Raw genomic sequence first — 27,840 nt, 5'->3', positions numbered from 1 at the left:
ATGGAAAGGAACAGAAGGATGACTTCTATGTGTTCTAGTCAGAAATTATTAATAAAGCAACAAATCTCGAGAACTTCTGCTTGTGCAGCCCTGTTCCACTCTCCACGAAACATAAAAAGTCTGAATCATTAATGATTTGAATCACTTATAACATGGATGAATTTCAGCTTAAATGAATGTCAGCAGGGAAATCTAAGACATTTTAACCAGAGTAGACTTTTTTTTTTCCTTTGCACATCACAAATGCTATCCTGTCTTTCAGGCAGGGTGGCTAGACAACACGTATTGATCACTTCAGCTGTTTTCACAGTTAGGTATCTCACCTCTCTGCACTGTGTCATCACGTATCTTACCCATCTCGTATGAGAGGAGTGGAAAATTAAATTTAAAAAAATCCTGCAACTGGACTAACCATCTTAGTACTGCTGAAGCCTGCACAAGAGCCTAGCCTCTAGGTTAGGACCTAGCCTTCCCCCCTCCTTTTTTCCAGACTCCTCTGGGAGGAATTGTCCTTATGCAATTTCCAGGAACGATTAGCAAACTTTTTCCCTCCCCCTTGAAAGTCTCTCTCTTATCTTGCACTTTTTTTTTTTTCTCTCTGTGTTTCTGCTATCTTTAGTTTGATCACTGTCATACCCCCTCCATTGACTTGTGGTAATCCTCTCCATTCACTTACTGCCCGAGGAGAGGGATCCTGTCTGCTGGTGGCTCAGATGCTAATCTGTGTCTGGTGGGAGTAAAGCAGGGAGACTGACACTGCTCGTGCCAGAGCCTAAGGACTGTTCTGCAGCAAAAATACATCAAACTTTGTTTTATTAATATGCATCATTAAAATACCTATATATTACAGTAACTTGGTAGCACAGAATTTTAAGATGTTAACCTGCCTTACCAGCATAAACTGCAGCCACAAAAACGCCTGGAGTGTCACTGACAGTTTGTTTTCAAGAGTCTGGCGGTATTTTAGGAATGTGCTTCTAGCTTCAAAATAACTCGCTTATCCTTCTGTTTATAAGGAAATTTCACACTTTTATAAACCAGTGTGTTAGCATCTTCTTTGCCCTGCAACAAAATTCGCTAAACCTCATGAACAAACGTGTGAATTTCTCTAGATAAATGGAGAGAACTCTAAAGGTAGACTTAGCCACAAAAATTTAACCTCTTGTATCATTCTAATCTTATTTTTTTTAATCATTGCTAGTCAAATAAAGCATATCAAGATTACTATCTTAAATTGTAAACTACACAATTTTAACACGTGCAAGCGATAATTATTTCAAGGAGCTAGAGTTACCAGATGTAACAAAGATTTTGTAATTGTAGTTTTGAGGGAGGCAAATAAGAAAACCTGTCAAGAAGACTCTCCAAGTCTAAATTCAGATTAGTGCGCATGTTAATATAAATTGTTTCAGGCTTCTCAATGACAGATTTTCAGACAGTCCCGGTCACTTTTTAATCCACAGAAGATCATATACTCATTCTACTTCATTGCTCAGTCTGATGGACTAAACAGAGGCCTAGAGAGGATTATTTACCAATAACCACCTTTATTATTTATAGTGTCATCAAACAGTGAATTAGAGATGCACAACTGAAAATTTCTCAAGCATTTTTTTATTTCATAACCTAGTGTATAAAATTCCAACATACAAAAAAAAAAAAATCAGAAGTGAACTAGAGCAAGATCTCTTAATACAATTCTTCTTCCAGAAAGCTTTACCTAAAGGCTCAGAAGCAGTACACATTCAGCCGATTTAAAAATGGGATTCAGAATGATGTCCATACTTGGAGTCTGCAGAACTGTGAATCGAACGGACCGGTTTTTCATACCTTCTTAAAAATGGTTTAGTTGCTGTAAGCAGTGATGGGCTTTTTTCTTCTTTTTATTTTTAAAGCCCCTGGTTCACTTTCAAGATCACAGTCAGTCTTGGTTAGTTATCTTCAGAGAAGCGAATATGCTTACTTGTCTGTTGAGTCTTTTCAAGTCTAATTCTTTCGGCTTTGGCAATCAGCTGCAAACAAGCATGAAAAACATTGAAAAAAAGATTAGAATAAAATTATATAATTGATATTATTTTTGTCTCACAATCACAATTGCATTATTCCATGATTTACCAAATTTTGTAAGAAAAAGATATTCTTTGAACAGATCAGCTAACCTTTACATCCAACCAAAAATAGTTAAAGCAGCCCTGATTTAACTTATTTCAGAAGGGCCTAAGAACCACCAAAAATAAAATAGCAGAACATCCCTTCAGTTTCCAGACAGTGCAGCATATTTTATCCCAGTCCCTCTGCCTCCCAACATGGTTGATGGCTAAAGAGAATAAAATTATGAATTCAGAAATCCCCAAATGCAGTCTTAAAGACCAAGTTAAAAAACAAACAAACAAACAAACACTACCCTTATATTGGATTCATTCTATCACTGATGATGCTGAAAAAACAAAACAAAACACCAAGGTCACAGCACTAAAAACACCCTAGGATTGTTGTATCATTTTCTAAAGTCAGTTAGGCAAAAGTAAGAACACAGGAATCCAGATGGGGGAGCATCCTTCACGCTGGACAAACAGCACAATACACATCACAAGACTGCTGAGAACTGATCTTAAGAAATTGTGATATAGTTGGGAAGAATGTTGGTGCTAGGAGTCCCTAACTCCAATCCCTGTCCGAGCAGGGATGTTAGTTTTTGGCTGCATTTCAGGTAAGTTTACTAAATTACTAGGTACCTGGGATCACTTTGCTTTTTCCACATGTCCTGAAGCTGTATGTGCTGAACTGTTGTATTGCTGTAACTGCCTGCCTCATCTCCGCCTCACTGTGGTAACGTCACAAGCGACTGCAACTCGTAGCTTTGATCAGAGAACCTTTCACTCGTGGCAGTAATTCAAACTCCTTTCTGCTCAGGCTGCCTTTCTCGCTTGCTTTGCAGAAGATTGATGACTTGGGCGCCTTCTGCATACCACGAGATGTTCCCCATCAGTCCAGAGGACTCTCACAAAACACGCTCTCCCCAGGACAGGGCATTTTTCCCAACCCCACAGGTACCTTGATGATCCAAACCTCGACTTCACCACAGCTAAACCCAGAGTTTAGTACAGTGATAGTGAGCAATCTGGGATCTTTTAGGATATTGGCATTTTACAGAAACAAACTCACTAGTAACTCCCTCACATGTTGCTGACTGCAGGTAAAGCAGTTCTCTTGTTTCTTTGCAAAAGCGTGAAGTAACAGGAAAGAAAAACTTTTTCAAAGTAACAACATAATTTGATAGCAAATCCGACCAATTTATCTTTGGTTTGTTTCTCTTCCCTGCATTAACTTCAGAGTACATGTATGCGGTCACTAGTGCTGCGAAAGAAAATAACATGCCACTTCTTGGCAAATGAGAAAGGTAATTGTTCCTAACAACGTATCAGGAATGCTTTTGTGGAACATAACTAACTTGCTAATTTTCAGCTTACATACTGCTGTTTTTAGGCTGGAAACAAAATGCAGAGACCATCTTTAAAAGCATGCTTGTTTTTCAAGCACTCATACTAGAACGTTCACCGATTTACCTAAAGTACTGTACCAAAGTTGTAATACCCAAACGCAAAGACACAAGCTTTGTTGCTGGGATGCCCAATTGTGATTCCTTAATCTTTTTACATTGTTACATGAACAAGATGAAAAAAAAAAAAGAAAAAAAAAAAAGAAGTAGTATGTAAGGGACAAGACAGGCTTCCTTGTCTGGATAAGAGGCGAGAAAGCGGGGACTCCTGTGAACCTAGACACATCAATAACACCCCGGCATAAATCCACATTAACTTATCTGATGTAGACTACCAGAACATATTAGCTGGTTCTGAGGTCAAGGGGGGTTTGCTCACAAGGCAGACCATTAAAGAGTTTCCTAGATTTGCAGAGTTACAAACATAAATCAAATCGTTTTATCTACATGACCGCAGTCACGGTTATATCCTGCAAACACTACATCTTGTACCCAGCATGGCAGCACGTGGCACGCTGCCGCACCGATTACAGCAGTCAGGAAGTACACTTTAAACTGATGCTGCATGGTTTTACAGTGCTGTGCTGCAGTATTATTACACTGCTACAGTTAGACGCTTGTCATTCGCCTCCACTGTATTTAACTTGATTACAATCCCTAACACATTCTCAACAGCATTAATACCTCAAGTTCTGGTTGATGTCTTCCTTTCTCCATCACTCTCCAGAAATAAATTTGATTTAAATGTTTAACCAAAAGTTACTTTCATTCTCTGGTAACCAAAGAACGGATTAGGAGAAGTAAGTTCTAAAGAGAAATGAGGAGCAGAGTGGCTTACTAATTCAACATGTGGCACGCACAATCACAAGCACTTAAACAAAAGCCTGAGGATCCGAACCAACCAGTTCACATCAGTGGGTGTTCTTATACCAGCACTTCAGGGAAGGAGGTGCTGCAAAAAGGCCTCAAGGATTCCCATTGGCAGGTACTCAGTCCAGGGTCAGCACCTATTTTGATGGTTCCCACCTCCCTGGGACCACTGCTCGTATCCCAAACAGCAATCCAGCTCTTCCACAGATTTGACCTAAAGCAACGTGACAGGGAACAGGACTCGTGTGTGCTCTGGAGTGGGACCCCTGTTCTGTCCTGTTCTCCAAACCTCCAGTGCCAGTGCACAGGCAGGGAACCAGCCAATCTTGCAAAGACAGCCCCCAGGCATAATCAGAAGAGAACGGTGTGGGCTGTGCCCAGGCATTCCCACTATCCCCCTTCCCCATTTATTCTGCAAATTATTCCTCCCTTCACAAACACCCAATTCTCACTTCCTCCTTAAGTGCCTTTCACTTCTCCCATCACTCCCGCTTTCTGCAGCTTCCTCCCTTCCTTCTGTGGAAAGGGGCGTACCAGGTGTGAACTACGTCCAGCAGCACCTTCCCCAGAAGAGAAGGAGCCAAGCTTAAGGCGTTCAGACACTCAGCCCTTTGCTTTGTGTACAGACAGCTTTTCAATCCATGGAGTTTAAGGCTGTAGACTGATTAATTGCTTTAGATCTGGTACTGCCCTAAAGAAGCAGTCCTGAGAAGAAGATTTTTAGTCTTTTATCACTTCACGTTGCTTATCATGTAGTTGAACAACTAGCTAAAGAGAATATGGATTTGCAAGGGCCAGGAGAGGAAAGGACAGAGATCACAATGAACAAACAGGCCTGGGGCAAAGAAAAGTTGCAAAAGCAGTTTTTGTCACACTGCAGACCGACAATGACTACCTTTTAACCCCCTTCAGCAAGTCCCCAAAGGGTGGCTAACAATCAACCATAAACTAGCAGGGCATGCCATGAGACCCACTGCGGGAAAACCAAGCAAGCCTCCATATTTTAATACCCATGAGAGAGAAGAATTTTAACTACCTAAATTTACAGTCAAAGCATCTCTCAAATCGGTTTGTTATAATGTACCGCTTGGAACGATGTGGTTTATATGACATTATTACAATAAACACTAGCACTGCCATCACTGCAGCAATGTGGCTTACATGAACATTTTTTTCAGCTTACATTTAAACACTAATTGAAATAGTTATCTGTAGAGGAAAGTGCTCTTCTTCAAAAAGATCTGGTAAGGGATTTAAAAGAACATATTTTCATGAAGTAGATACCCTAATGGCATACTCATCTCTATATATGCAATTTTTTCTTCCTTTTATTGTGACCTTCAAAGGAGTGAACTAGGAAGTGCTTTGAAAAATGTTCAACATAAAAGATTAAAATCAATATTAATGAATAAAGAAATACCATGCTTGTATTGATATTGGTCTATTTCTGGAATAGAGGCTGTCAAAAAGTAAAGGAAGGGTTAAGAGCTTTTGACTACAGCTAGGCATTCTTTTCCTGATGTCTTGCTTAACAGACTTAGCATTTAAATAGCAATCGCTATGCTTTGAAGTTAACACCTCCCAGTATTGTAAGGTGATGGGTAAGGGGGAGGAGCAGGGGTTTGCATCCTTGCTGCTGCTATTGTTAGGCAGAGCCGAGACAGTTTATATTTGCAAGCCTGGATGAGGCACATTACTGGCCACTTTACACTAGTTTGGTCAACAAATACCAATCTTCAAAAGATGAAGAAACAGAAACTTAAGAGCAGAGCACCTACGGTCTGAATTAAAGTCAAAGGAGCCACTGACAAAATATCTTTTCCTTAAAATAGTTACAGAGTTCATTTAAAACAAACAAACAAACAAAAAACCTGCCATTTTTGGCAGCACTCAGTTAAAGGCTCTAAAGCTTCATAGTTTTCACATTCATAAAGTCTGCTACTGCTTATATTATGGAATAATGGCTAAGATCCAAAGGCATCATAATGCTTTTAGAAAATTAGACCATTAATTTTGGGAAATTCTTTATGCACAGCTGTTTTTAAAAGGACTAGGTTGATGTATCTATGAGACCTCCGAAAACATTTAGACAACCAAGATAATATACAGAAAATATGCCTGTTTTTAAGTTTGTGACCTGTGTGTATATATATACACACATATACATATATAGATGTATTAAATAGGTAAATGCAGTATTTCTTGTCAATTATATGGAATGACTAGGAGACTTGGTAGTGTGGGCATGATTAGAGCATCTAGGAAACAAGTTGTCTACAGGTTTAAAAGTCCTTGGAAAATAACTAAGGTCAGATGACTTTTAAGTTTTGCAAGCAACGGGATAAAGATTTAGGTTAAAGCCAACTCGGAAACCTTATCTGTAATGCATGTGTCAAGCAAACCTAGCAATAAAACATTTGTGAAATACTGTTTGGCACCTCTCTGTCGGGTGAAAGGTCACAGCCTCTTAATCAAGAATCCTTCATGTCTGGAAACATCTTCTGGGGGCAGGAGCAGAGGCTGCTGCCTACAAGTTCATCGCAACACTCCCTCAACAGTGTGGCCTGACAGGCACACCAAGGTCAAAGTTGGAAGAAAGTTTCAGCTGAACACTGAGTAAAATCACGCTGCACTGCAACAGACAGGAAGAGCAGCAGTTTGGCACTGCAAGAGCAACCAGACCCGAGCTCCTTAGGTGCGTTCCAGGCTCATGAGATGTGACAAGGTCTTGGTTGGAAGCTGCTTGGCTATGGATGCTGGTAGCAGCATTTGGATCTGTCTGGACTGGGAGGTACAAGACACGCTGTTGCTTGCATAGACCCAGGACTCCACTAGGAACACATTGCCAACCACCACAGTGCTGGACTGTACAATAACCACCACCGTGTAAATTGCTAGGAGAAGGAAAATCCACTCCAAAGAAAAACATATCCTTATTGCACTAGACAATTAACCTAGAGGAAATAGAAGACTACTTTGATTTATAATGAGCTCATCCAGAGAATTCCTTATCTAAGATATCCAACATGCAAATTAACTTCATTTCTTTAGTCATGGGCTTAACTTTCTCTGCTTGTCTCCATAAAGACAAACCTTGCATTTGGCAGCTGGCCTAGGACAGCCACATTCTGGTTTGTGCCTGTAAAACCCAGCTGCAAAGTGAGTAGGAAGTGATCTTCCTGAACTAAACACAAAGCCGAACATCAACATATTTCAGAAAAAGTAGTTGTTTTCCAAGGATGGCTGCACAGGGAGGCAAAACCAAACAAACTTTTAAGTTACCTTCTCAGTACCCCGCTTCTTTTCTCGAGGCTGGTTAAGCTTAGCTTGTCTGTCCACTAAAATCTTCTGCCAGTAGCGTTGTTCATTATCACCTGGAAAATCAAGTTAACATCACAGAACGTGAATACAGCTGTTCAATACAAGCGGCATCCCAGATGAAACACTGCATCCAAAGAATCTTTTCTAACCCAGGCAAACACATGACAGTACTTGTCAGGCCAAACCCCATCCTTTCAAGTACTTTTTCTGCTTATCTCAAAGATGGTTTTGAAACAGATTGCTGAGTAACAATGTAAGCTTCAAATATTTTTTCGCCATTAGTCTTCAGTTTCATAGTCCTAGAGAAATCATCCAGCGTTGTGATGCCTGACCCACACTATTCAGTGAACAAAGCAAAGAAAAACTGGAAAGAAACTTAAAGCTGACACTAGGACTGCATTCTGTACTGACTGGACACAACTTGAACCAATGCACTTTATTAGCTTTAGGACCTGAATGCCAAGGTAGCTAAATATCCCAAGTAAGTATTTTTTACAAGCTTAACAAGAAGAGCTGAAGAAATAAACAAAAAGGACTCTATACACACAATTGGTAGGAGGAGCTCAGTTTTAACTTTTGTATTTCACCACAGCATCCGGCAGCCCTATAATTCACTGATATATTTAATCTCTACTTTGGAACAACTGAACTGACCATCTAACAAAAAATTGCCATAAAAATGACAGATTATTTTGTTTCATCAGAATCACTGTAAGAAGCAAACTGTGGACTTCATGGGCAATTTAGGAATGAGAACATGAGTGGAAATAATTTTCCAGTTTTTGTCAGTGGCTGTCCTGCAGTAAAAGAAGCAGTTTGCCGCTGTTTCCTCTGGTCCAAACTGTAACTATCACGGTAGGAATTTAGTGGTGTAATGTATGGTCTCATAGGAAATCTTCAGTTACAGCTAAGTCTCCAAGTCATCCTGGAAGATTCCAGCAAAAGTTATGATTCTGAGAAGGAACCTTACACGTATTTACATTAACATATGTTTAATACTTTGTCAGGTGAAAAGCTAGAGGTGCTTAGTCAAAGCTGAATTCTAGAAGGTCTAGGAGAGCTTCTGTCTCCTGTGGTAGGGAGCATTAAAGATTCTTTCCTGATCGTTATTCACCATATTCACCTTTACACCACCCAGAAATGCTGAAATCCTCTCTGTGAGTGACTTCTGCATTCCTCAAAAGCCTTTCCATTCTCATTTCAATGAACTAGTTGGAAAAAAATCTTAAAACTCTGAATGGAACAATCCTACAATGTACTACTTACCTACTAATCTACTACTGTTCTTTTTTATGTAAGGATGGAAAAAACAGACAAATACACACAGAGCACACAGCTGTAAAATGCCATATTTCAAGTTTTCTGGCTATCTGGAACACAGAAAACTCTGGAGGACAAACCTAACTCAAAATGACATTAGTGGCATTCAGTAAACCTAAAACTTTAACTTTGATAGTATCATGAATGCTAATGCTTTCATTGCAGTAATTTCTTCTGTAATCCTTAATTGTCATTTATGTAGGTTTACATTCGTGCATGCATGGAACTTGGCCCTCTCTGAGACTCTGTGCAGGCATGTAGTAACACTTAAATACATGGACAAGAAAATCTCATCCAGATTTTTCTTTACCGTGTCTAAAATACACACACACACACACACACAGAAGAACATAGTAATCAAATTTGAGAAACCCCCCAACTCCCCACTCCTTCTCCTACTCTTCCCTTCAAATGAAGGTGTTTCTCTACACATTGAAAATGATTTCAAACTAATGCAAAGTAAGAATTTAGAATGGCAGAGTATTTCAGAAGGACAAAAAATACACTATAAACTTTAGGACAATGTTCCAGTAAAAATGTTAGCGTAAATATAATTAAACAAGCATTACTCTGGCATACATTATTCTATTTTCTGGAGAAAAAAAAAAAAAGACAGATTAATTAGAAGGCAAGTGCTAAAGCCCCTTTCATCATATCAGTGCTGTGAGATTCCTGTCCCATTATTTCACACAGCACAAGTTTGGTATTTTCATGTTACTCTTCATTTAAAATTCTTTTGAGTCATCGGAATGTTAAAGTCCTAAAGCTGAAATGTGAATTAAGTTCTATAGCCCACACCTCTAGAAGCAGAGAATCAAGCTCAAAAGAACAGAATTAAGTTTATAAAGGCAAACAATTTTGCTCTAAACAGTGCCTTAAAAACATTTATCGTTCTATCAATTCCACTGCAGTCACAAATCAAGAAGATTCATTGGAAAGAAATGTTCTATATATAGAAAAAAGCAGTCTTTTCCATGGCTACAAAGATAATTAAATATATCCACAAAGGTACCATGTAACACTACCCAATGCAACTCTTTTCACATAAAGTATGTAACTTAAGGGTTCTTAAAGTCGCAGTCTTTAAAATTGCAAAGATACTTAAAAAATGTCTCCTGTACTACAACTAAAAAAAATCTTACCAGTGAGAACTTCATATTTCCAGTTGTTTTTTATCTGTATTTCTTTGTGTGATTTTATGACAGTCTGTGCATCCTCAGGAGTATTAAACCGGACGTGACACTCGGTGTCTCCCTCCAGCATGTCTACATAGGCGACATCAGCCAGCAGCGCCAAAGCATCCTGTCAAAGCATGAGAGAGAACACAGACTGTGAAGCAGGTTTAAGAACAGAAGAGCACTTTGACTGGTCTGTAGTACATCACTAGTATTTTCTAAAAGGTCACAGAGTAGAATGAAATAACCAATTTTTTAATTTAATGAACAAATCTCTTGTTAAATAATTCAGAATTAATATCCTTCTTATGAAAATGTATTGATTCAAAACTATGAGCCCACAACTTTAACGTGTTTATTAATATCTCATCCTGCTCTTAACAACAATTTAAAGCAGTAATTCCCGCAATTTTTGGGGGGAATAAGAACAGTTTTGACTAATGGCACATGAGAAGTTATCCATTTATTTCAATACTGTATTTGTACAGACTTTTCCTATGAAAAGATCAGTGTTACAGTACACAACTATCATTGACATTCCAACAGAAAAACATCCAGCTTCTCTCTGTGTATGAAATCTATACAGGCAAGCTCATTCATGGCAGACAAACTGAGAAATTAGTATAGTAAATCAGTCCTTCCTATCTTTAAGAAGTGATTTCTGTCTGGAAATTTTCACTATCAGCTGAAGGAGGAAGAGACACACATGCTCTTTCAGATGAAGTACTTCACTTGTAATACCTGCTGTTAGGGAAATTAACTAAGACCACACATTCCTAGTCAATTTTGTTCACAGCAGGCAGCCCAAGATGCTCCTATTCAAGAATTACACACTTTTAACCCTCTACTACCAAGCACAACCTTAAAATAAAACAAAATTAAGTGCCAACGTTGTTGAGATCATTTGAGAGTCATCCCAAACTACTTTTAATTCTGATATCCTAAAGTCATACTTAAACAGAAAGTTATAGTGAATCACGTGTCTCTTTGTAATTGGCAAGTGTTGGGATCTCTGAGAAACGCCTTAACAGCAAGATATGGAAGCAGTGAAGAAAAACCATCAAATAGAATTATAACTACTCTGTATGTGTAAAGTAACGTATGCTTCCCATACGAGAAATACAGATCGACTCTGGAAGTTTATGAAGAAAAGACCTAGATGCATTGCTTGGTGGCAGCACTGGCCCAGGATAAGAGGCAAACACATTTTTATTGAAGAGTTAAGCATTTGATAAAAGCAAGTAGTATGGCCAGGAAAAGTCCCGGAAGCATCACATACAATTTGCAGCTTCCACAGACAATGGAAAAAGAGTTGGTGTGTTAGAAAGGATTTGTTGCTTTTTCCAACTACAGTTGTATTCTGCAATTATGTTTGTGACTAAAAACCTTGCCTTTTTTATTGGGTAACCTCCCACAAAGTATTTTGCCTATCCTCCTTGTTTTAGAAACCAAAACATAATGATTAATAACAGCAAAGGCCACCCCAGTCTTATGTTGTCCCCCCTTTAAATGATTAATTTTCCTTGAAATGCTTCCCTTAAACTAAATCAAAAGAGAAACTTAATTTATATAATCTGCAAATATGAGACTTGACGTTTATTTTCAGCTACTGTGGGAACAGTAAGCTTTTCCCCTGATCACAATATGTTATGCTGCAACACAGACTCCACGCAGGAAGATGGATACTGCAGTCAACCTGAGCTGTCCTTCGAACATCCCAGTGACAACCACCACATTCTCTCAGTGCCTCCAGAACTCAGACACTGCCTTTGACCACCAAGGCAGATAAGACTGACCAAGCTGAAACTGTACGTATCAGTTTGTTTTCAGTTAAAAACAACTGTTTCTCACCTTGCTTAGGTTTATGCACACACTAAACTTCATGCACTTGGAAGCTGACAGTGACTTCAGATGAAATATTCAGTTACAAATATAGGTAGTTTGATAAGTCACCTCAGAAGTTGGGTTTAGAACCACTGTTGTCCTCACAAGTCTGCATATTTATTCTAAAGAAGGGTAAAAGCTGTTCAAATTCTTTCTAGATGTTATTCATCCAAAATTACAGTTTCAGAAAAAGGTCCTGTGTCACAGTTATGCAAAAATCAGAATCCAAAAAAAACCTCTGCTGTTATTTCCTTTGGAAACCTTTTAATATTTCCATCTCATTAGGACACAAATTAGAACTGCTATTTTCCTTAAAATAAAATACTCTATTTAACATATACAACTTTCACATCATATCCAAAATAATGGTAATTATCTTTAAAACTTTTTTTTTTTTTTTTACTTGAGGGAAACAGAGCACTTGCCATAGGGTGGGTGGAGGGGATGAATACTGGACCAACTGTACTGCTGGCATTCTGACTGAATTGAGTTTTTGCAGTCATGAACTATTTACTGAAATAGACAACTGTTTTCTCATGCATAGTGCATTTTCCTGCTCCTAAATCTCTGTTAATAGCAAACCAAACCGATTTACTACCACAGATTCCTTAATCTGAATTACACCAAAATTACTGGCACAATCATGCATAGAAAATGCTGCACCCACTTGGACTTCACACTTCCTTTTCTAAAATGGAAGACTTGTCTTAGCAGTGATTTACTTTTAACAACATAAAACTAACCACATTTTTCACACTGAAAATGCAAAGATGGAGCAACAAGAGCTGGAGGTGGAGGCGACAGCTTCTCATCCTCTAGAGCACTATTTATTTTGGCCATTATTTTCAAACTTGACATTGCTTGAAGCAGTCCAAAGGCTACATTTTGCTGTTGTAAAATCTTCCATTAACAGGTACTAGAGAAGAATCTGTACACAGCTACTGGCCAAACAACAACAACAAAAAAAATCTGTAAGACTTGTTTAAATGGTATTCCATATTCAAACATTTTGGGGGCACTGTAAGAGGAAAGGCTAACAGCTACCCTGAGGTTACAAAGGCATTACCTTGATCTGCTTCCTGCCCGGCAGGGGCTCCGTGCTAATGATCTTCACAATTACTCCACTCACAAACTGGGGCCCCATTGTGTTAGCCTTGACAGGAGGGGCAGAATCTTCACTGGTGGCTGATCAATTTGAAAAGAAGGGAAAAAAGAAATTTTACATTTACCAGTTTGACAAACTAAAGATGCCACAAAAGTATATAAGCAATGTGACATACACAAGAAACGAAGCAAAGGGCATTAAATATTGCTACTGCAGATATTTTTTTTTAAATTAAATCTTGGATCCAGACTGTTCACAGAAGTCACTGTGTCTAAGAAAAAAATTTGTATACACCACATCCTTCCTTTAAAAGGTATTTCATATTCTATTCAATTGCAGTTAATACTTGAATCCAGAATTCTAGAGTGATTTCAAGTAAGTGACATGTCAACACTTCTCTACTTACTATCAAAGTTAGTGAACTGCAATCAAAAATATACAAGTTGAACCAATAACATATAATTATAAAATTACTTCTAACTATAAACTTGGCAAAAACCAATTAGAAGCCATTTTTAAATGCTTTTGAGTAATAGTTGTGTAAATCTCTGAAGGGATGGCAAAGCCTAAGCAAAATCAGGCCCGAGTTACATCATTACCAATTCTTGATTTATTTCTCCAAGGCTTTTATAGTTACAATTACCTAAAAAGATCCTAAGTTTAAGAAGTGCTACAGAAATATTTTTTAATCATTTACTTATTTTTCAGTACTAAACCAATCTACATGAGGGAAGCTTGTTTTTTGTATAATTTGGCATTCAAAGACATTGTTATTATAGAAAACACGTTTTCTATAAAACACTAAAAACACTGTTTTTCAGTGTTTCTGGAGGACCAGTGCCCATATTCGTGTACTAGAATCATAAAGAAAACAACAACAAAAAAATCATAAGGAGGGTTACATTTGGCATTTTTCGACTGAGGCTTTTTCTGTGCACAACCATCCGTTTCCATCTCTCCCACAGGCTCAGGTTTGATTTGAGACATTGTTTTCTTTAAGGAGGCCATACTGGCTTTTTGAAGAGCCAAATATTCTTGTTTCAAATCCATCCATTCGGTCCTGGAAATGAAAATACCATGTCAGTTGTCAACAAGAAAATAATGTTTAGAAACTCACTGACAACTTAAGAACAAGCCATTTACAAATAGCTTAAGCTTAACCTAGCAAGCAGCAAAGATGCTTCTGAACTCTTAGAAATGTCCTTACACTTTACTCATCTTCAGCCTTGCGAGTATCTGCAGTTTAAATTTTGCTTTATCTTTTAATATTTCAAGCAAGTTGTTAAAAAAAATCAACCTCTCATTTGTAGAGTGACTCTCAAAGTTGTTACAGATATTCAGAAAACATTTAGAACAGCTTGGTAAACTGTATTCTACTAGAACTACAGACAGCACAGGCATTAAATTCAGGCTAAATTCAGAGACAGTGAACTCTGAATTCACTGAATTCATTCAGTGAACCCACTCCTGTGTTACTATATTAGAAATTTGTCATTTATTTCTAGAAAAATCATTGATCGAAAATCAACAACTGGTTAAACTCACCAAAAACCTACTGAGATAAGAACATTCCTCACTATTCAAATGCACTTTGGTTAAAAAATACCACCACATGGAAGCAATTTATATATTTACATACATTTAACATGGAGATGTTTCTGCAAACAGCTCGAGCTTTGCTCCATAGAAACACAATGCCTGTAGTGCCACTGTGAGAACGACTCATTGTTACCCTAATCTGTACTATCAAACAAGCTGATAGAGGATTTTTAAAGAGGAGGATATCTTGTGGTAATGGTTTTAGCTGTTAACATTGACAACTGTATACTTCAAAAAAAGCATCCAGACTCACCCAGGATCATACGTTCTCAACAGAGCAAAGACATTAAAATAACAAAAGACCCACGTAATGATTCTCTGAGATAAAAAGGCAACACCATTCCACAGCAAGGTATGGTATAAATACAAGCTCAAGGAGCTACTTGGTAGCTGGATTCGAAGGAAGAGGAGACCAAGGGAATGAGCCAGGCAAGTATATAAAATGCTCAACCTCTTTGGAAACTTTTCCCCCCGCTTCGCTGTACTTTGCTAAATTTTAAAACTATTTTCTCTGTATTTGATGCAGTATTCTCAGGATCCTGGTGGAAGAGAATTATTTTTGCCCTTTTTTTTTTTTTTTTTTTTTTTGTGGACCCCTTTTACTTTAACATGGAGGTGCTTTCTGTGATTTAAAAAAAGTAAGTGCTTCCATGTTTTAGTAGAGGTGAATCCTGTTCTCAATTCTGAAATGCCATCCGCGCCACGATTTTTTCTTGACAAGACTTTTTCACTCGAGTTGCCGACTTGCCAAAAAGAACTTTTTTTTTTCAACTTTTTTTTCTTTCTTGAGTAAGACATTTTTATGGTCTGTATGTTCAGAAAAAAATATAAAAAGGACTACCCTTGCTTTAACATGGAGGTACCTGCTGCCTAAAAAAGTAAGTGCTTCCATGTTTCAGTGGTGGTGGATCCTAATGTCTGAAACATCTTTGAAGAAAACGCCATTAAATGAAGAAGTTTAGATCCACCATAGTGGTTGCACAATTTACTGCTTCTGTTGTTGCTGGTTTTGTCTAGTTACTCTTTTACAGAATGAAAAATTGTCTCTCCACATAAGGATCCCCGCAACTTAAATGTGGACGTACTTGCTTTGTTCCTTAAAAGTAAGTGCTTCCATGTTTTAGTGGTGGTGAATCCTTTTTTTGTCAGCTGACTGAAACCGACAGGAAACTTACTGGAAGTCTGAAGAAAAAATTAAATCAATTGCCCACATGTAACATCTCTTTGATTTCTGTGTGGAGATGGGAGTTCGTGATGGTTAATTAAGTGTTAATAATACTTATTGCTTTCTTGTATCCTGTTTATTACATATTTGCACTTCACATGGCCTCCCAGTACAGGCAAGATGGCAAGGACCCCCTCTACTTTAACGTGGAGGTACTTGCTGGATGCTTGAAAAAGTAAGTGCTTCCACGTTTTAGTTGCGGTGACTCCTTAAAGCCCAACATGAATTCTGTCCACCTACTAACTACTGATGTAATTAACCTCAGGAAAATGAATAGTGAGTGAAACTCACTTTTAATGTTGTATCGTTTCAACTACAGGCTAATACTGTTGCTAATATGCAACTCTGTGGTAAACAAATTGGAATTGCACTTTAGCAATGGTGATGGACTGTCAGACATACAAACAAAAATACATTAAAAGGTTTTGTTGTATCCTTTACCTGTTAACATTCAATAAAGTATATACAAAATTACTTTTTTTTTTTTTCCTTCCTGTGAAATCTGTTTTCAAATAAAGCACTGCACATTAAGCAAAAGTCCACTTTTTTAACATGCCATGACATCAAATGCAGGGAAACACTTAGTTAATAGTATGAAATTAGAAATTTGTTCAACAAAAAAACTGCACTAGTGAGGTTCCTTCTCTCCACCCCTCTCCCCCCCCCAAAGTACTAAGTAACCATGTGCTGTTGTTTGTCATAACCTACTTTGATAGTACTCTGAGTGGAATAACTTCTTCACCCATCTTGTGTCTTTCTTTGTGTTTTTTCTTATGTTTCCTTTTGGATTTTGAAAGGGATGTGTCTTTTTTATCACCATTTTTGTCATCTTCTGCAGGGACTTCTGAAATAAAAATCCCCAAAAGAAAGATTTTATCAAGTTCAGACTGCAACTGCACAGTGGTTCTTCATTCTCAGCAACTGCATTTTTAAACATTTTTATCTGACCTCTAATCATGGATCTATGACCTCTAATCATGGATCTAGATTATCTTTACTGTCACCATTTGCCTAGGCCAACTATTTAATCTATACTTATGTCCTTGAAATGACTCATTACCAGGTTTAAATTTAACTGTCTAATCAAAGTAATAAACTAGTCTCCTATTCACTAATATTTTCATATTACACTTCTTGCTTAGCAACCTCTTTTCCTCACTTTTCCTCATTAGCTTAATCGAGGCTATCACATTTATCCAATTTTCCCCAGATCACAAACTTACCATTGGAATCTTTTGGAGCTTCTTCTGTTTCTTGTTTTACAGGATGTACTTCATCCTTCTGAACAGTCTTCTTGACTTTTGCAATTGGTGTCTCAGCATCTCCAGAGCTACTTCTTTTTCTCTTTCCTGGCCTGCTTTCTGCAGGTACCTCTGTGCTTTCTGTTCTGTCCCATTTCCTTTTCTCTCTCTTTGAGGGCTGCCTGTGAACCTCAGTACCCCCCATTTCTGAACACTCTGATGAAGTCCTAGGTCTTTTTGACTTTGGCACTTGCTCTGTTGTAGTGTTCGTGTTTGATTCCTTTGTCTCTGCAGCTGCCTGTGTATTGCTCTCTTTCTTAATTTTGGATTTCTTTTTTTTCTTCTTTTTCTTCTCTTCTGTATAAAAGAAGTACAGCATTTAAAACTGCTAATCATTAAAAACTGGATGAGATTGACCAGTCATATCACTGGTCATGATAATCTGGCATGTCAAATAATTCGCAATGCGTTGTCCCAGAAGTTTCTCCTGTCCATTTTAAGCAGAGAAAAAAGTGATATGAGACTATCACTTATGAGACTAAGTGTAAAAAGACCCCTGTGTCACATGGACAATTTGGCTACAGGTTTTCTAAATCCCTTACTTGCCACATACATAAACAAAACAAACAAAAATACATACCTCCTTCCAGGCCGAAGATGATCATTGATTTGTGTTTTGAAAACAAAAGGAGATACTTAGCCCTATAAACCTGTAACTACCTGCCTACTAAAATTGTCATAGGCAGGATGCAGTATGAAACAGTAGAGAACATCTTAAGGAGGTTTAGAAAGCATGTTTTTTGATATTTTTAGTTCTAACAGCCCTAACAGTTCCTAGTGTAACATAAAATGACTCATTACTACACTTAAGAAAAACAAAGAAAGATATCTTAAGTCAATTGTATTATCCCATCAGAAATGAGAGGAAAAATGCTCCAATGAATCCAGTTACATGATCGTGTGATACAGCTTCACAAATTAGAACAGCTATTCATTGCAAACAACACTCAATTGTGAATTCTGAATTCTTTTCTTTGTAACATCCTGCAGGTTTTGGCAAGCAATTATGGATCACATAAAGGGGAATTTTAGTAATAAGAAGTAATACATATACATATCTAGCTATAAAAAGATCATTCTGCCATGGTTGCTCTGCTCAAATAAGAGTTCTGAAGAGGAAAATTGCTTAAGCAGAGAATGAAAAATACCACAATGTTTGCTCTTATGTCAGAAAACCACAAGCTCGCCTAAGCAGCACTAACATTGAAGTATAACCTTACTTTTATGACTGTGTCTTACTTGCACATACTAAATATTTATAAAACAAACTGTCTTTTGCTAGTCCTACGTGCTTCGATACTGATTAATTGTACAGTCTAAAAGCTGTTCTGCCAGCATAATAATGATTAATGGTGGTAGCTGGCAAGAGAGGAAAAAGTAAGTTCCTTATCAGGCAGTAAAATAAGAAGACAAAAACCTACTATGTTTCAAGCTTACAATTTCATTTTAAGCCTACATTGGCCAACAAAACAAACAGTAACATGCGTTTTCATTTCAATAAGGTTAAATATGAGATTAGACATAGTAACAGCAGTACATTCCAGATTCTCTCTTCAAAAGGTGAGGCACAAAACAGTTTGTTTCTTAATCCCACTAATTTACCACTTACCTACAACAGTGCTGTTACTTGTATTCAGTGCAGGAACCGGCTTATTTTTTACTGTTTTTGGGAAAATACCAGGTTTCCGTGGTGCTTCTTCTGGTGGATTATTCAAAAACTTAAAGGTAAAATAAAATTAAAATCCACAATTCATTACTAAAAAGAATCCCCATCCAAGTTAAAACCAGCAGAGTGATATTCATGATATTCATTCAAAAAAGATGTAGTCCTCTGTGACTAAAGATTTTTTAAATTTTGTTTTATTTTTTTTAGTACTAGAATATACAAGCAAATACAGAGCTTGCATCATCAGTGTGCAATATTTGTGTCTCCGTTACCGTTGTGATAATGAAACTTATATGTTTTTAAACTTCCAAATCACTTATTTTAAAACAGGGAACTTGCTACAACTATACTTGCCTGAAGAAATTTAATAAGCCATTTTACTGTTACAGAAATCTCTAATTCTGTAAAAGATGCTGATGGTACCCAACCAAATTATATGTCGTTGTTCCCACTCCCCGATTCAAATAGATCTCCGAGTAATTAATAGAATCACAATAAGATTAGTGGAATTGATTGGCATTCTCACATAACTCCTGCTAGCTTTGCTTTTTTAATCATGATATTTTAGGATTTTCTGTATTCAAGACTCAGTAGGTGAACTAGTAAAGAGTACATCCATACCACTGACAAATAGGAAGAACGTTAACAGACTAGGGACACTGCTACTTACCTCAATGGCTTTCTCTGCTTGCTCTTTTGTTTCAAATTCAACAAAAGCAAATCCCTTCGGATCACCAGTAGATTTATACCTTGGTATACTGACGTAAACTACATTGCCACACTTCCCAAACACCCGCTCAATCCAACTGTGATTAACATTTTTGGGAAGCAGCTCCTACAGAAAGAAAAATAGACCTTGTTTTCTCAGTAATTACCATTGCATCAGATCGCGTACCACATTTTCTAATTATAATTCTCAAAACAAAAATTTAAGTTTGATGTAACAACATTGAAAAATATTTTTTGCTTTATTTCACTAAGTATTCGTGTCAAGAGGTCATAGTATTCATGTAGTAAAGACAATGATCTGAAAATGCCTCTCTAATCAGTCACCTGTGCAAGTATGATTTGCATGAAGTTACACGTTTATCTCATTCCTGAGACAGATACCAAGGCCTCACCTGCAACAGGACCTTTGTGACATGGGTTATCTTTGTGAATTTTATATCTTAAGCATAACTTTGCATTGTCTCCAACTGCAGACCCCAAGGATTTTTTTTATTTTTTAAAGTTGTTAGAAATCCAGATTCACAGAAATTGTTCTTGTAGGTCAGGAAGAGACACTATGTAAACTGCTTACTGCTGGTAACTGACATTTTAAAGCTTAGTGGTTACCACTCATGGCCTAGTTTATCAGTTGCTGTGGAAATTAAAACTTTTAGCCAGCTTCTTGGATGACAAAACAGTCTTACTTATTTTTCCTATATTCCTTAATGTAACAGCACATTTTGGCAGATTGCAGACATCATGGCTCAGTTCCTAACCATTTCCCTTCATCTTTTAAAGAGAAATCCAAATCCCATCATATCAATTTCTAAAGAGACCCCGCTGAACGTGATTTCAAAATTGAATGCTCTCAAATTTAAGCCTAGACAAAAACAGTCAGCAATACTTCATTTTTTTTCATGGCGAGTTACTGCACTAAGTTCTTGCCCATAAGAAAATGTTACATTCAAGGAAAAAACTATTTTTGCATGAACTCTGCTTGCCTGAGAAAAACATTTCATTATGTTTTTGGTATAATGTTGAAAAGCCGGTCAGTCACTTGAAACTTTAAAAATACTATTACTTTGGTATTGTGCTCATCCCACAGAATGTTGTTAACATATGTCAAAAATAAAGAAAGTCACAAGCCATAAGATTACTTTTGAGAAATTTAATGAAAACTCCTTCTAAATTAAAACAAAGTTGTTGAAAATACAACCTAATGAAACCACTATTCCTTAAAGAAGCACTGCTCCCCCTTCTGGCTGCATACGAAAGGGAGACATTGCACCATAAAGGGCAGGTATCTCACACACTGGTCCTTGAAAAATGAAACAAACAAGAAATCTACACCCACCTCCCCAATTGGGTAGTAACAGGAGGATATTTTGGACTTACAGAAAATTTTAAAAATAAAAAACCCTGATAACTATGTAGTTAGGCAACATAGCTCATTGCATTTGGAATATCTTTTCTGAAAATTACATAATCAAACTATTAGAGAAGTTCTAAGCAGTTCCTGCAATCACATTAGGAGAATACCATGACTGGCATATTGTGCTTAAAACAACTAACAACCTTTCCTGGGCTTTTGTTACAAAATTCAATGCTCTGAGTAATCCAGCTTCTATTTACCTGGATGGGCTGGCATTTTGGGCATGATTATTACACATCTTCATCACAGAAAGCTTGGTGCCTGCTTGGAATTACTACCTGCAGGAAGATTCAGCAGCTAACTCGTACAGGCACGTAACTAAGTTGACATCAGCCACAAACAGATCCCTTTAGAGACAAAGGGAATTCCATACTGGCTTCAATTCTATTAGAAAAATCCATAGAACTTTTAAATAAGCAACAGTTCAACCATCAGACCTCATTCCATGCTACCATTTAAGCAGCTCAACAATATGGTAGAGTAATTCCACTCTGACATCTGCAGTATGTTGAGATGCAGTGTTTTTCTAGCAGTGCAAGCTATTTTCATTTGTTAGTGAATAATTTCAGTACCAAGACAGCTACAGGATATTGTGCTATCAGGAGTATTTTTTTTTTTTTTTCAAAAAAGCCCCCTAAACATAAAACTAGTTCATTTAGGTACACTCTGCCATTAAAAAAAAAAAAAAAAGATGTTAGTGGGACAAAAACAGTGGCACAGAGGCGTTCGAAGTAACATATTTTATAAACAGGTTGTACTGTATGGGGTATGCCTGAGTATCTTCCAATCTCAGTTTCTGTTGTTAGAATAACGACTTGTTATCAAAAATTTGATCACATTAATGTATTTCATGATTTTTTCTTGGTACCAGTGTTGCTTCCCTGGTGGCATCAACCAGAAAAGCACAGTGAAAAGCAGTAACAGATAGTGAAAGTGCACCATTTTCTCACTACGATACAAAATAGCTCTTTGTTCAGCATTTTAAATAATTTAAAATGGTACAAGAAGTCAGCATACCATGCTAATCCTATTCTTTCCCTACCATGGTTACTGGCAGTGCTCACCTACCTAAAACAAAACATTTTACTGCATTAAATGTATGTACTAATGCTAATCTTTGGGCCTCTTCATTACAAGTTCAATACATCTATAACGCATTTCTCCTCTCCCCATTTTTTGGAAGAGGAAAAAAAAAATCTATTAGAATTTATATGATGTTTCCTGTACTAAATCCATCATCTTCGCAGAGAAAACCCACCCTCTAAACCTAATGAAATCACATGGCTGCTTTATATTGTATTTCTCATTCTTAATACTGCAAGTGACACTATGCAATCAGATCATCAGAGCTCATAATAAACATATGCGTTGGGTTTTGCATTCAAAAATAACATGCAGTAAGAACATAATTTTAAAGGAGTTTCTACAGTTAGAAATAAAGCACTCTGTCATATACAAGGCACACACAACAGGTACAACCTTACCACATAGACTGTACGACTATCCACATCCTTTGGTTGCTCACCCAGTGGCTGTCGTCTTCTAATCCTAGTGCCTTCTAAATCCAACTAGGAGTTAACAAGAAACAAGCATTTTCTGTAAGAATATTGACCACTTCAATTCCACTGTCATTAGTGCTCCAGATACAGCACGGAGAAAGGAGTAAAAACATGAGACACTCACCTCTACAACAGATGAACTTTTAACTGCTCGAGCTATCAATTTTCCATCAGTAGTTAATTTTTTCATTTTGTTGAAAGATACAAGAAGTGATATATCAACATCTAAGGAGGAAAAAAAGTGCAAGTGATGAAATCAATGCAATCTAGAAAACACTAGTGTGTCCAATCAGACAGCCATTAAGACTCAGCTCGTATTTTTGTGAAAAGAATGCGTGAGTTGTAACTCACCACGCTATATGCTGACAAGGATTTACAGAAAGTTTTTTCCATCAAAATAAAAGTTCCAAGTAATCATATTATGTATAGGTGCTAACCTATCAAAGGAATTTTGTTAGTCTCTTTTACCTCCCCACTGGTAATTACAGTCTTTGAAAAGAAGGAAAAACCCTTTCTTATGTGGTTTTACAATACAAAAACAATTTACACTGAAAACCGTGCTTCTCCTTCAAGTACTTAATTAAGTGTTTAACCCAGCAACACAAAAGAGCCCCTGCTTTTACTGCAGTTGTGATGAGTCATGCTGCCAAAACCTGGACAGAAAATTAAGCAATATTAGTCTTAGTTAAAGACGCTCAAACTCTAATACCTCTAGAAAACGTAAAGATAGTTAAAAAAAAAAAAAAAAAAAAAGGGTGTGCAGGGAAACAACTGAAGTTCAATACCATTGGAGACTGTAACAAGCAGTTAGAAGACTAGACTTTATCATGTAAGGCAGCTGAGCTTATGATTTACACTTGAAATAAATACACAGTTCTTAAGACACTTGTGGAACCTACAAAATATAAACATAAATATATATATTTTTGGAAAAAGATAACGTCTTTTCACAGACATACTGCATGTGATGTAATCCATCTTGTGTAACACACTTATTAGAACAATTATAGATGGTATTAACCACACATTTACTACACTTAAAGCAAAAGCATGCTAGTCACACCAGTTAATGTGTAAATTAATTTACCCTTCAGAAAGCACCAAGTAGCTTCACTACCAAACTCCATTTCCTACTCTGCAGTCAAATTAGCCATGCCAAAAATGCCTATGGGAAAGAGACCTGTCATGGCCCTACATGCAAATGCACAATTTCTCACATAACAAACCTGTGCATTAAAGAAAAAGGTATCTACATCAAACTGCAAAACCATGTGACGCTTTCATTTCTGCACTTACCTACCCTACAAATCAAGTAGTATACCTCTACAGAAAATAATTACCCTTGTTTGTTTACTTGTTCTTGTAGTTGCACAAAGGTACAAAAAAAAATAATCAGGTCTCCCAAACAGTCACTGCTACTGTGGCAGATGCCTCTCATTTACTCCTAGAGTTGGTAGTAAAGGAAAAGGAAAAGATAAACACTAAATCCAGTTTCTACAAAGTAGTACCAAGCTGTCTCCTGGGTTGCTAATCTGCTGCTGACTTCCAGCATGCAACTGCTATCTTCCCCAGGAGAAGACATAGTGGTAATAATAAATTAGAAGACCTAATAATAAATGGTAATATTGCCACCAATATAGGGAAGAAAGCTAAAACCCATCTGTTTACTGAAATGTAATCAATGTAAACTTACATCCATCTCTGGACTTCTCTATTTGTTCCCGAAGAAATCTATCTTTGTGGAGATTAACGTCGCCGAACCAGAAATCCACTTGTTTTGCTATATCTGCAAGCACCTGTTTAACCCTTGACCTCTTCTTTTTCTCCCTCTCTTTCTTCTGTTCCGTGCTTTCCTCTTCCATGGCGTTGTCTCTTGCAGCTTCAGTCTCCATTCCTGTCATCCTGTCAGTTGAAAGTTAAATATAACCTTTGAGAAAAACCAAAGTATTCTTACAGCAAGGAGTAAACACTGTCCCTTTCATGCAGTAATTTTGAAATGTTTTATCATACATTAAGGAGGCTAACTCTGTGCATCCCCTGTAAGGCTGTGCCATTCGTTAGTTGTGTACAAAAATACAAAGCATGGAGAAGATGAGAAACATTAGGTCACACAATAACTGTGTGCAGACTAAGCTGAAACTCACATCTTATGGCTCCTTGCACTGCCCTTTAGCCACAGCAACTCATTGCAGGCAGATTGGTACCATCCGCAGGCTTTTTTAAAATTTGTACTATTGTCTTAATCTAAAACGTCCCACAAACAGTTTGCCCTCCTCATTAGATCTCTAAAGGCAGTTTTTGCCTTTGTGCAACAGTCATGACATTTACAGTTTCAACTGCTTTCATGCTTTATCAGACAAGCAGTGCTATTATTATTCCAAACATTTTTAAGTGAATTCTTTGAAGTACTTTCAGAGGTCGGGAAGTGTCCTTCAATCAGACAAATTCCAGGTTACCAAAGACGCATGCTACTTGTCCTAAAGGGAGTTTACAAAATCCATCTAAAAGCAGTCAATTTTCCTCCCAAGAAATGCATTTTCTTAGATTTGAATAAAAGCAAATAACTTGTTCTCCACTTCTCAGATGTCCCAGTACAAGCCATTAGAAAACCCGCATAAAAAAATCCCACAAAGCACTACAATTCAGCAGTTACCCTTTTAGGCAGAAAGCAGAGCAGGTAAAAAAAAAAAAAAAAAAGGTTATACAGACTTGTGAACAGGCTAGCCAAGGACAATGCTCAGCAGGCATCTCCTAAAGCCAGCGTCTGCAAACAGGTTACATTAATACACACATGCTGAAGAGCTCACTGCAAAAATTTATGTTAAGACCAAAATGAGAAGCACGTATTCATCCTTACAAATAAACACCATGTCAAGAGATATTTAAATATAGAGGTGGTATGCACAGAAGCTTTAGTAAGACTTTTTTTTTTTTTTTAAATAACCCTTACTAAATTACATTAAAAATGCGAACCACTCTCTTGCAGGGCCTCGGCAACTGACAAAAAGCAGTAATTAAAAATCATTAAAAATCTTCCAATCCTGCCCTTGAATATGTTCTAACACATTCCTACTACATTTCTTGCATGAGCAATCTGAAATCAGAGCGTCGCTTTTTGTAGACCATTAATTACCAGCCTTCTTCCAGTCCGGGTGTCACTCGGTATGTGCTACACCAGAAAAGGCATCTTTCCTTTCCTTGGTCAGGGCTCTGTCACCAGTAGCCACTGGCATTGATGGCAGCCACGTTCTGCCAGAAATGCAGATTCAGGCCCCTAGAGATAGGCACTAGCTAGTGGGAAGTAACTTGAATTTATAGCTTTACACAACTTTTAAATGGATCAATTCATCTTTTTTTTGTACATATTTCCCATTCACCATAGGTACTCACTCCTCCTTGAGAATTGTTGGCCACCACAGTAGTTTATTTTATTCATGCCAAACAAAGCACTACTGGCAAAAACACACTTTTGAGAATGAAATTGACACAAAAATTCCAGTAATTAATATGGCAATCATCATACGAAAGACTTTCCAGCTCTGGCAATGAAACCTAAGGAAGTACAAGCGCTCAGAGAGGAAGCCCACCTCTACAGCAGAATGACAAAAATGGAAACGGTCCTCAAATTATTGTGCAAATCAGGCTGCCTCAGCCAGAGATCAGTTTCTCTCACTGCTGGGAGCTGCCCACTCAAGGTAGTGAAAGGCCAACAATTACCTTGAAAAGATAAGCCAGGTAAAACTCCCAGTTGAAGGCTTCAAGCTACTCTCAAGCCCTTCAGCATGATCTTTATAGGAATTCTCCGCAATACAGCAGTTAGCTGAGGGCTATGGTGAGCTACACCTTTAGAAGCAAAGCTTAGTTACCTGATGCTTTCTTTGCTTGCACAGTATTACTTGACCACGCCAACAAATAGCACGGCTTATATATTGAAAAACTTTATTTTATGAAGCCTTCCGGAGCGTTTTGCTTATTTTGAGTCGCTCATCCTCTGGACATCTTTCTCAGGAGAAAGGTTCCCATCAACCTTAAAGGAAAAGCACATAGCTGCAAGCTGTACTCTGTTGTTTTGTTTTGCTCCTCCTCCACCCCCATTCCCACTTCGTGCTACTCCTTTAGGAAAGAAGCTTTGAGAAAATGACTTTGGAGAGAGCTTGCAGCCAGAGCAAATGTCAGCTATGAACCTATAATTAGAATCTGTACACCGAACAGTCAGTGGTGACATACTCACACCTGAGAGGTCACAGAGGTTCAAATTCAGCACAGGAGAAAATACTGTTTATAAGTAAGCATATCAGCAACTCATGGCACTTGTTTTGTTGGTATTCTTTTCATTCGCAATTAATCTGGCAACTCTCAGCTCCGCAGTGAAAGCCGCAATGCCAAGGCACACAGCAGCCTGCATTTTTGTTGCCTTGCCAGCCTCACAACTGCAGGCACTACTCCCATAAGCCATGTAGCTTGGATGACAACTAAAGCCAAGCTCCAGACTTCAGGCTGCTAAGAAAACACCTATCACCTCTTTGTTTTCCTCACATTAAATAAGTCTCAATGCTTCTGTGTGTGAGAGGTGAAAGAAGGGAACATTAGTTAGGGAAGGAATAGAGCCAATAAAACAAAGTTGTTATAAACTAAAAGCCTACAATGACTTTAGAAGATAAACATTAATCACAGGGGCTCTAATCCGTACAGAGCCACGTTCCAACCAACTCCACCTCAGCCACCCCAACGCACCTGGGCTACGTGATGGCAGCCCCCAGGCACCGGCCGCCCAACGGCCGCCAACGGCCACCCCCAGGCAGCCCAACGGCCGGCACGCGGCCAGCACTGCGCATGCGCGCGGCGACCCCAGCAGCAGCAGCAGCAGCGCCCCCTGCCGGCGCCCCCGCCCCCCGCCCAACTGCCGCCCCCCGCCGCGCGCCACTGACCTGCCCGCCCCGCCGCGCGCCGCGCCACGTGACGTCACCGCGGGGGGCAACGGGCCGCGCCGCGCGCGCGCTCCTCCGGCCGCCGCCGCCACCAAGCGCCGCCGGCCCGCCCTGCCCCGGCGCGGAGGGGAGCCCCGCGCGCATGCGCCCCGCGGGAGCGGCCGCGCCTGGCTGGGCGCGCACGTGATTTCCTCCCGGAGGGCGGGGCTGCGCCGCGGAGGGGGCGTGGCTTATCGAGAGGTGGGCGT

The 27,840-nt window shown here is 38.3% G+C and overlaps 1 protein-coding gene across 2 annotated transcripts; it reads right to left on the bottom strand.

Annotated features, from left to right (window-relative positions):
- Positions 1-1,527: 1,527 nt before the first annotated feature.
- On the bottom strand, positions 1,528-27,730 carry LARP7 (La ribonucleoprotein 7, transcriptional regulator). 2 transcript variants are annotated; one of them, XM_068682011.1, is made up of 13 exons: positions 27,593-27,730; positions 24,358-24,566; positions 22,789-22,889; positions 22,590-22,673; positions 19,636-19,800; positions 18,909-19,017; positions 17,222-17,596; positions 16,707-16,842; positions 14,077-14,234; positions 13,136-13,254; positions 10,153-10,312; positions 7,652-7,743; positions 1,528-2,012 (listed from the first exon to the last, which is right to left on the bottom strand). In XM_068682011.1, the coding sequence occupies exons 2-13, from the start codon at positions 24,563-24,565 to the stop codon at positions 1,932-1,934; spliced, it is 1,788 nt and encodes a 595-aa protein (XP_068538112.1). In that variant the 5' UTR covers position 24,566; positions 27,593-27,730; the 3' UTR covers positions 1,528-1,931. The 2 variants fall into 2 exon arrangements, with proteins under 2 accessions (XP_068538112.1, XP_068538113.1); XM_068682012.1 differs by lacking the exon at positions 27,593-27,730 and adding an exon at positions 26,531-26,691.
- Between the last annotated feature and the right edge of the window lie 110 nt (positions 27,731-27,840).

Source organism: Anas acuta, chromosome 4 (genome assembly GCF_963932015.1).
Source record: "Anas acuta chromosome 4, bAnaAcu1.1, whole genome shotgun sequence".
NCBI lineage: Eukaryota > Metazoa > Chordata > Aves > Anseriformes > Anatidae > Anas > Anas acuta.
The sequence above is the reverse complement of the archived record's forward strand: the minus strand, read 5'-3'. Positions and strand labels throughout refer to the sequence as shown.

What these genes read in the sequence shown, in the direction of transcription:
- LARP7 (XM_068682011.1), bottom strand. Translation starts at nt 24,565, where the DNA reads ATGACAGGAATGGAGACTGAAGCTGCAAGAGACAACGCCATGGAAGAG. An exon ending in AAGTAACAGCACTGTTGTAG is followed by an intron (nt 17,597 to 18,908) that starts GTAAGTGGTAAA and finishes TCTTTTATACAG; the next exon opens with AAGAGAAGAAAAAGAAGAAA. An exon ending in AGCTCCAAAAGATTCCAATG is followed by an intron (nt 16,843 to 17,221) that starts GTAAGTTTGTGA and finishes TTTTTATTTCAG; the next exon opens with AAGTCCCTGCAGAAGATGAC.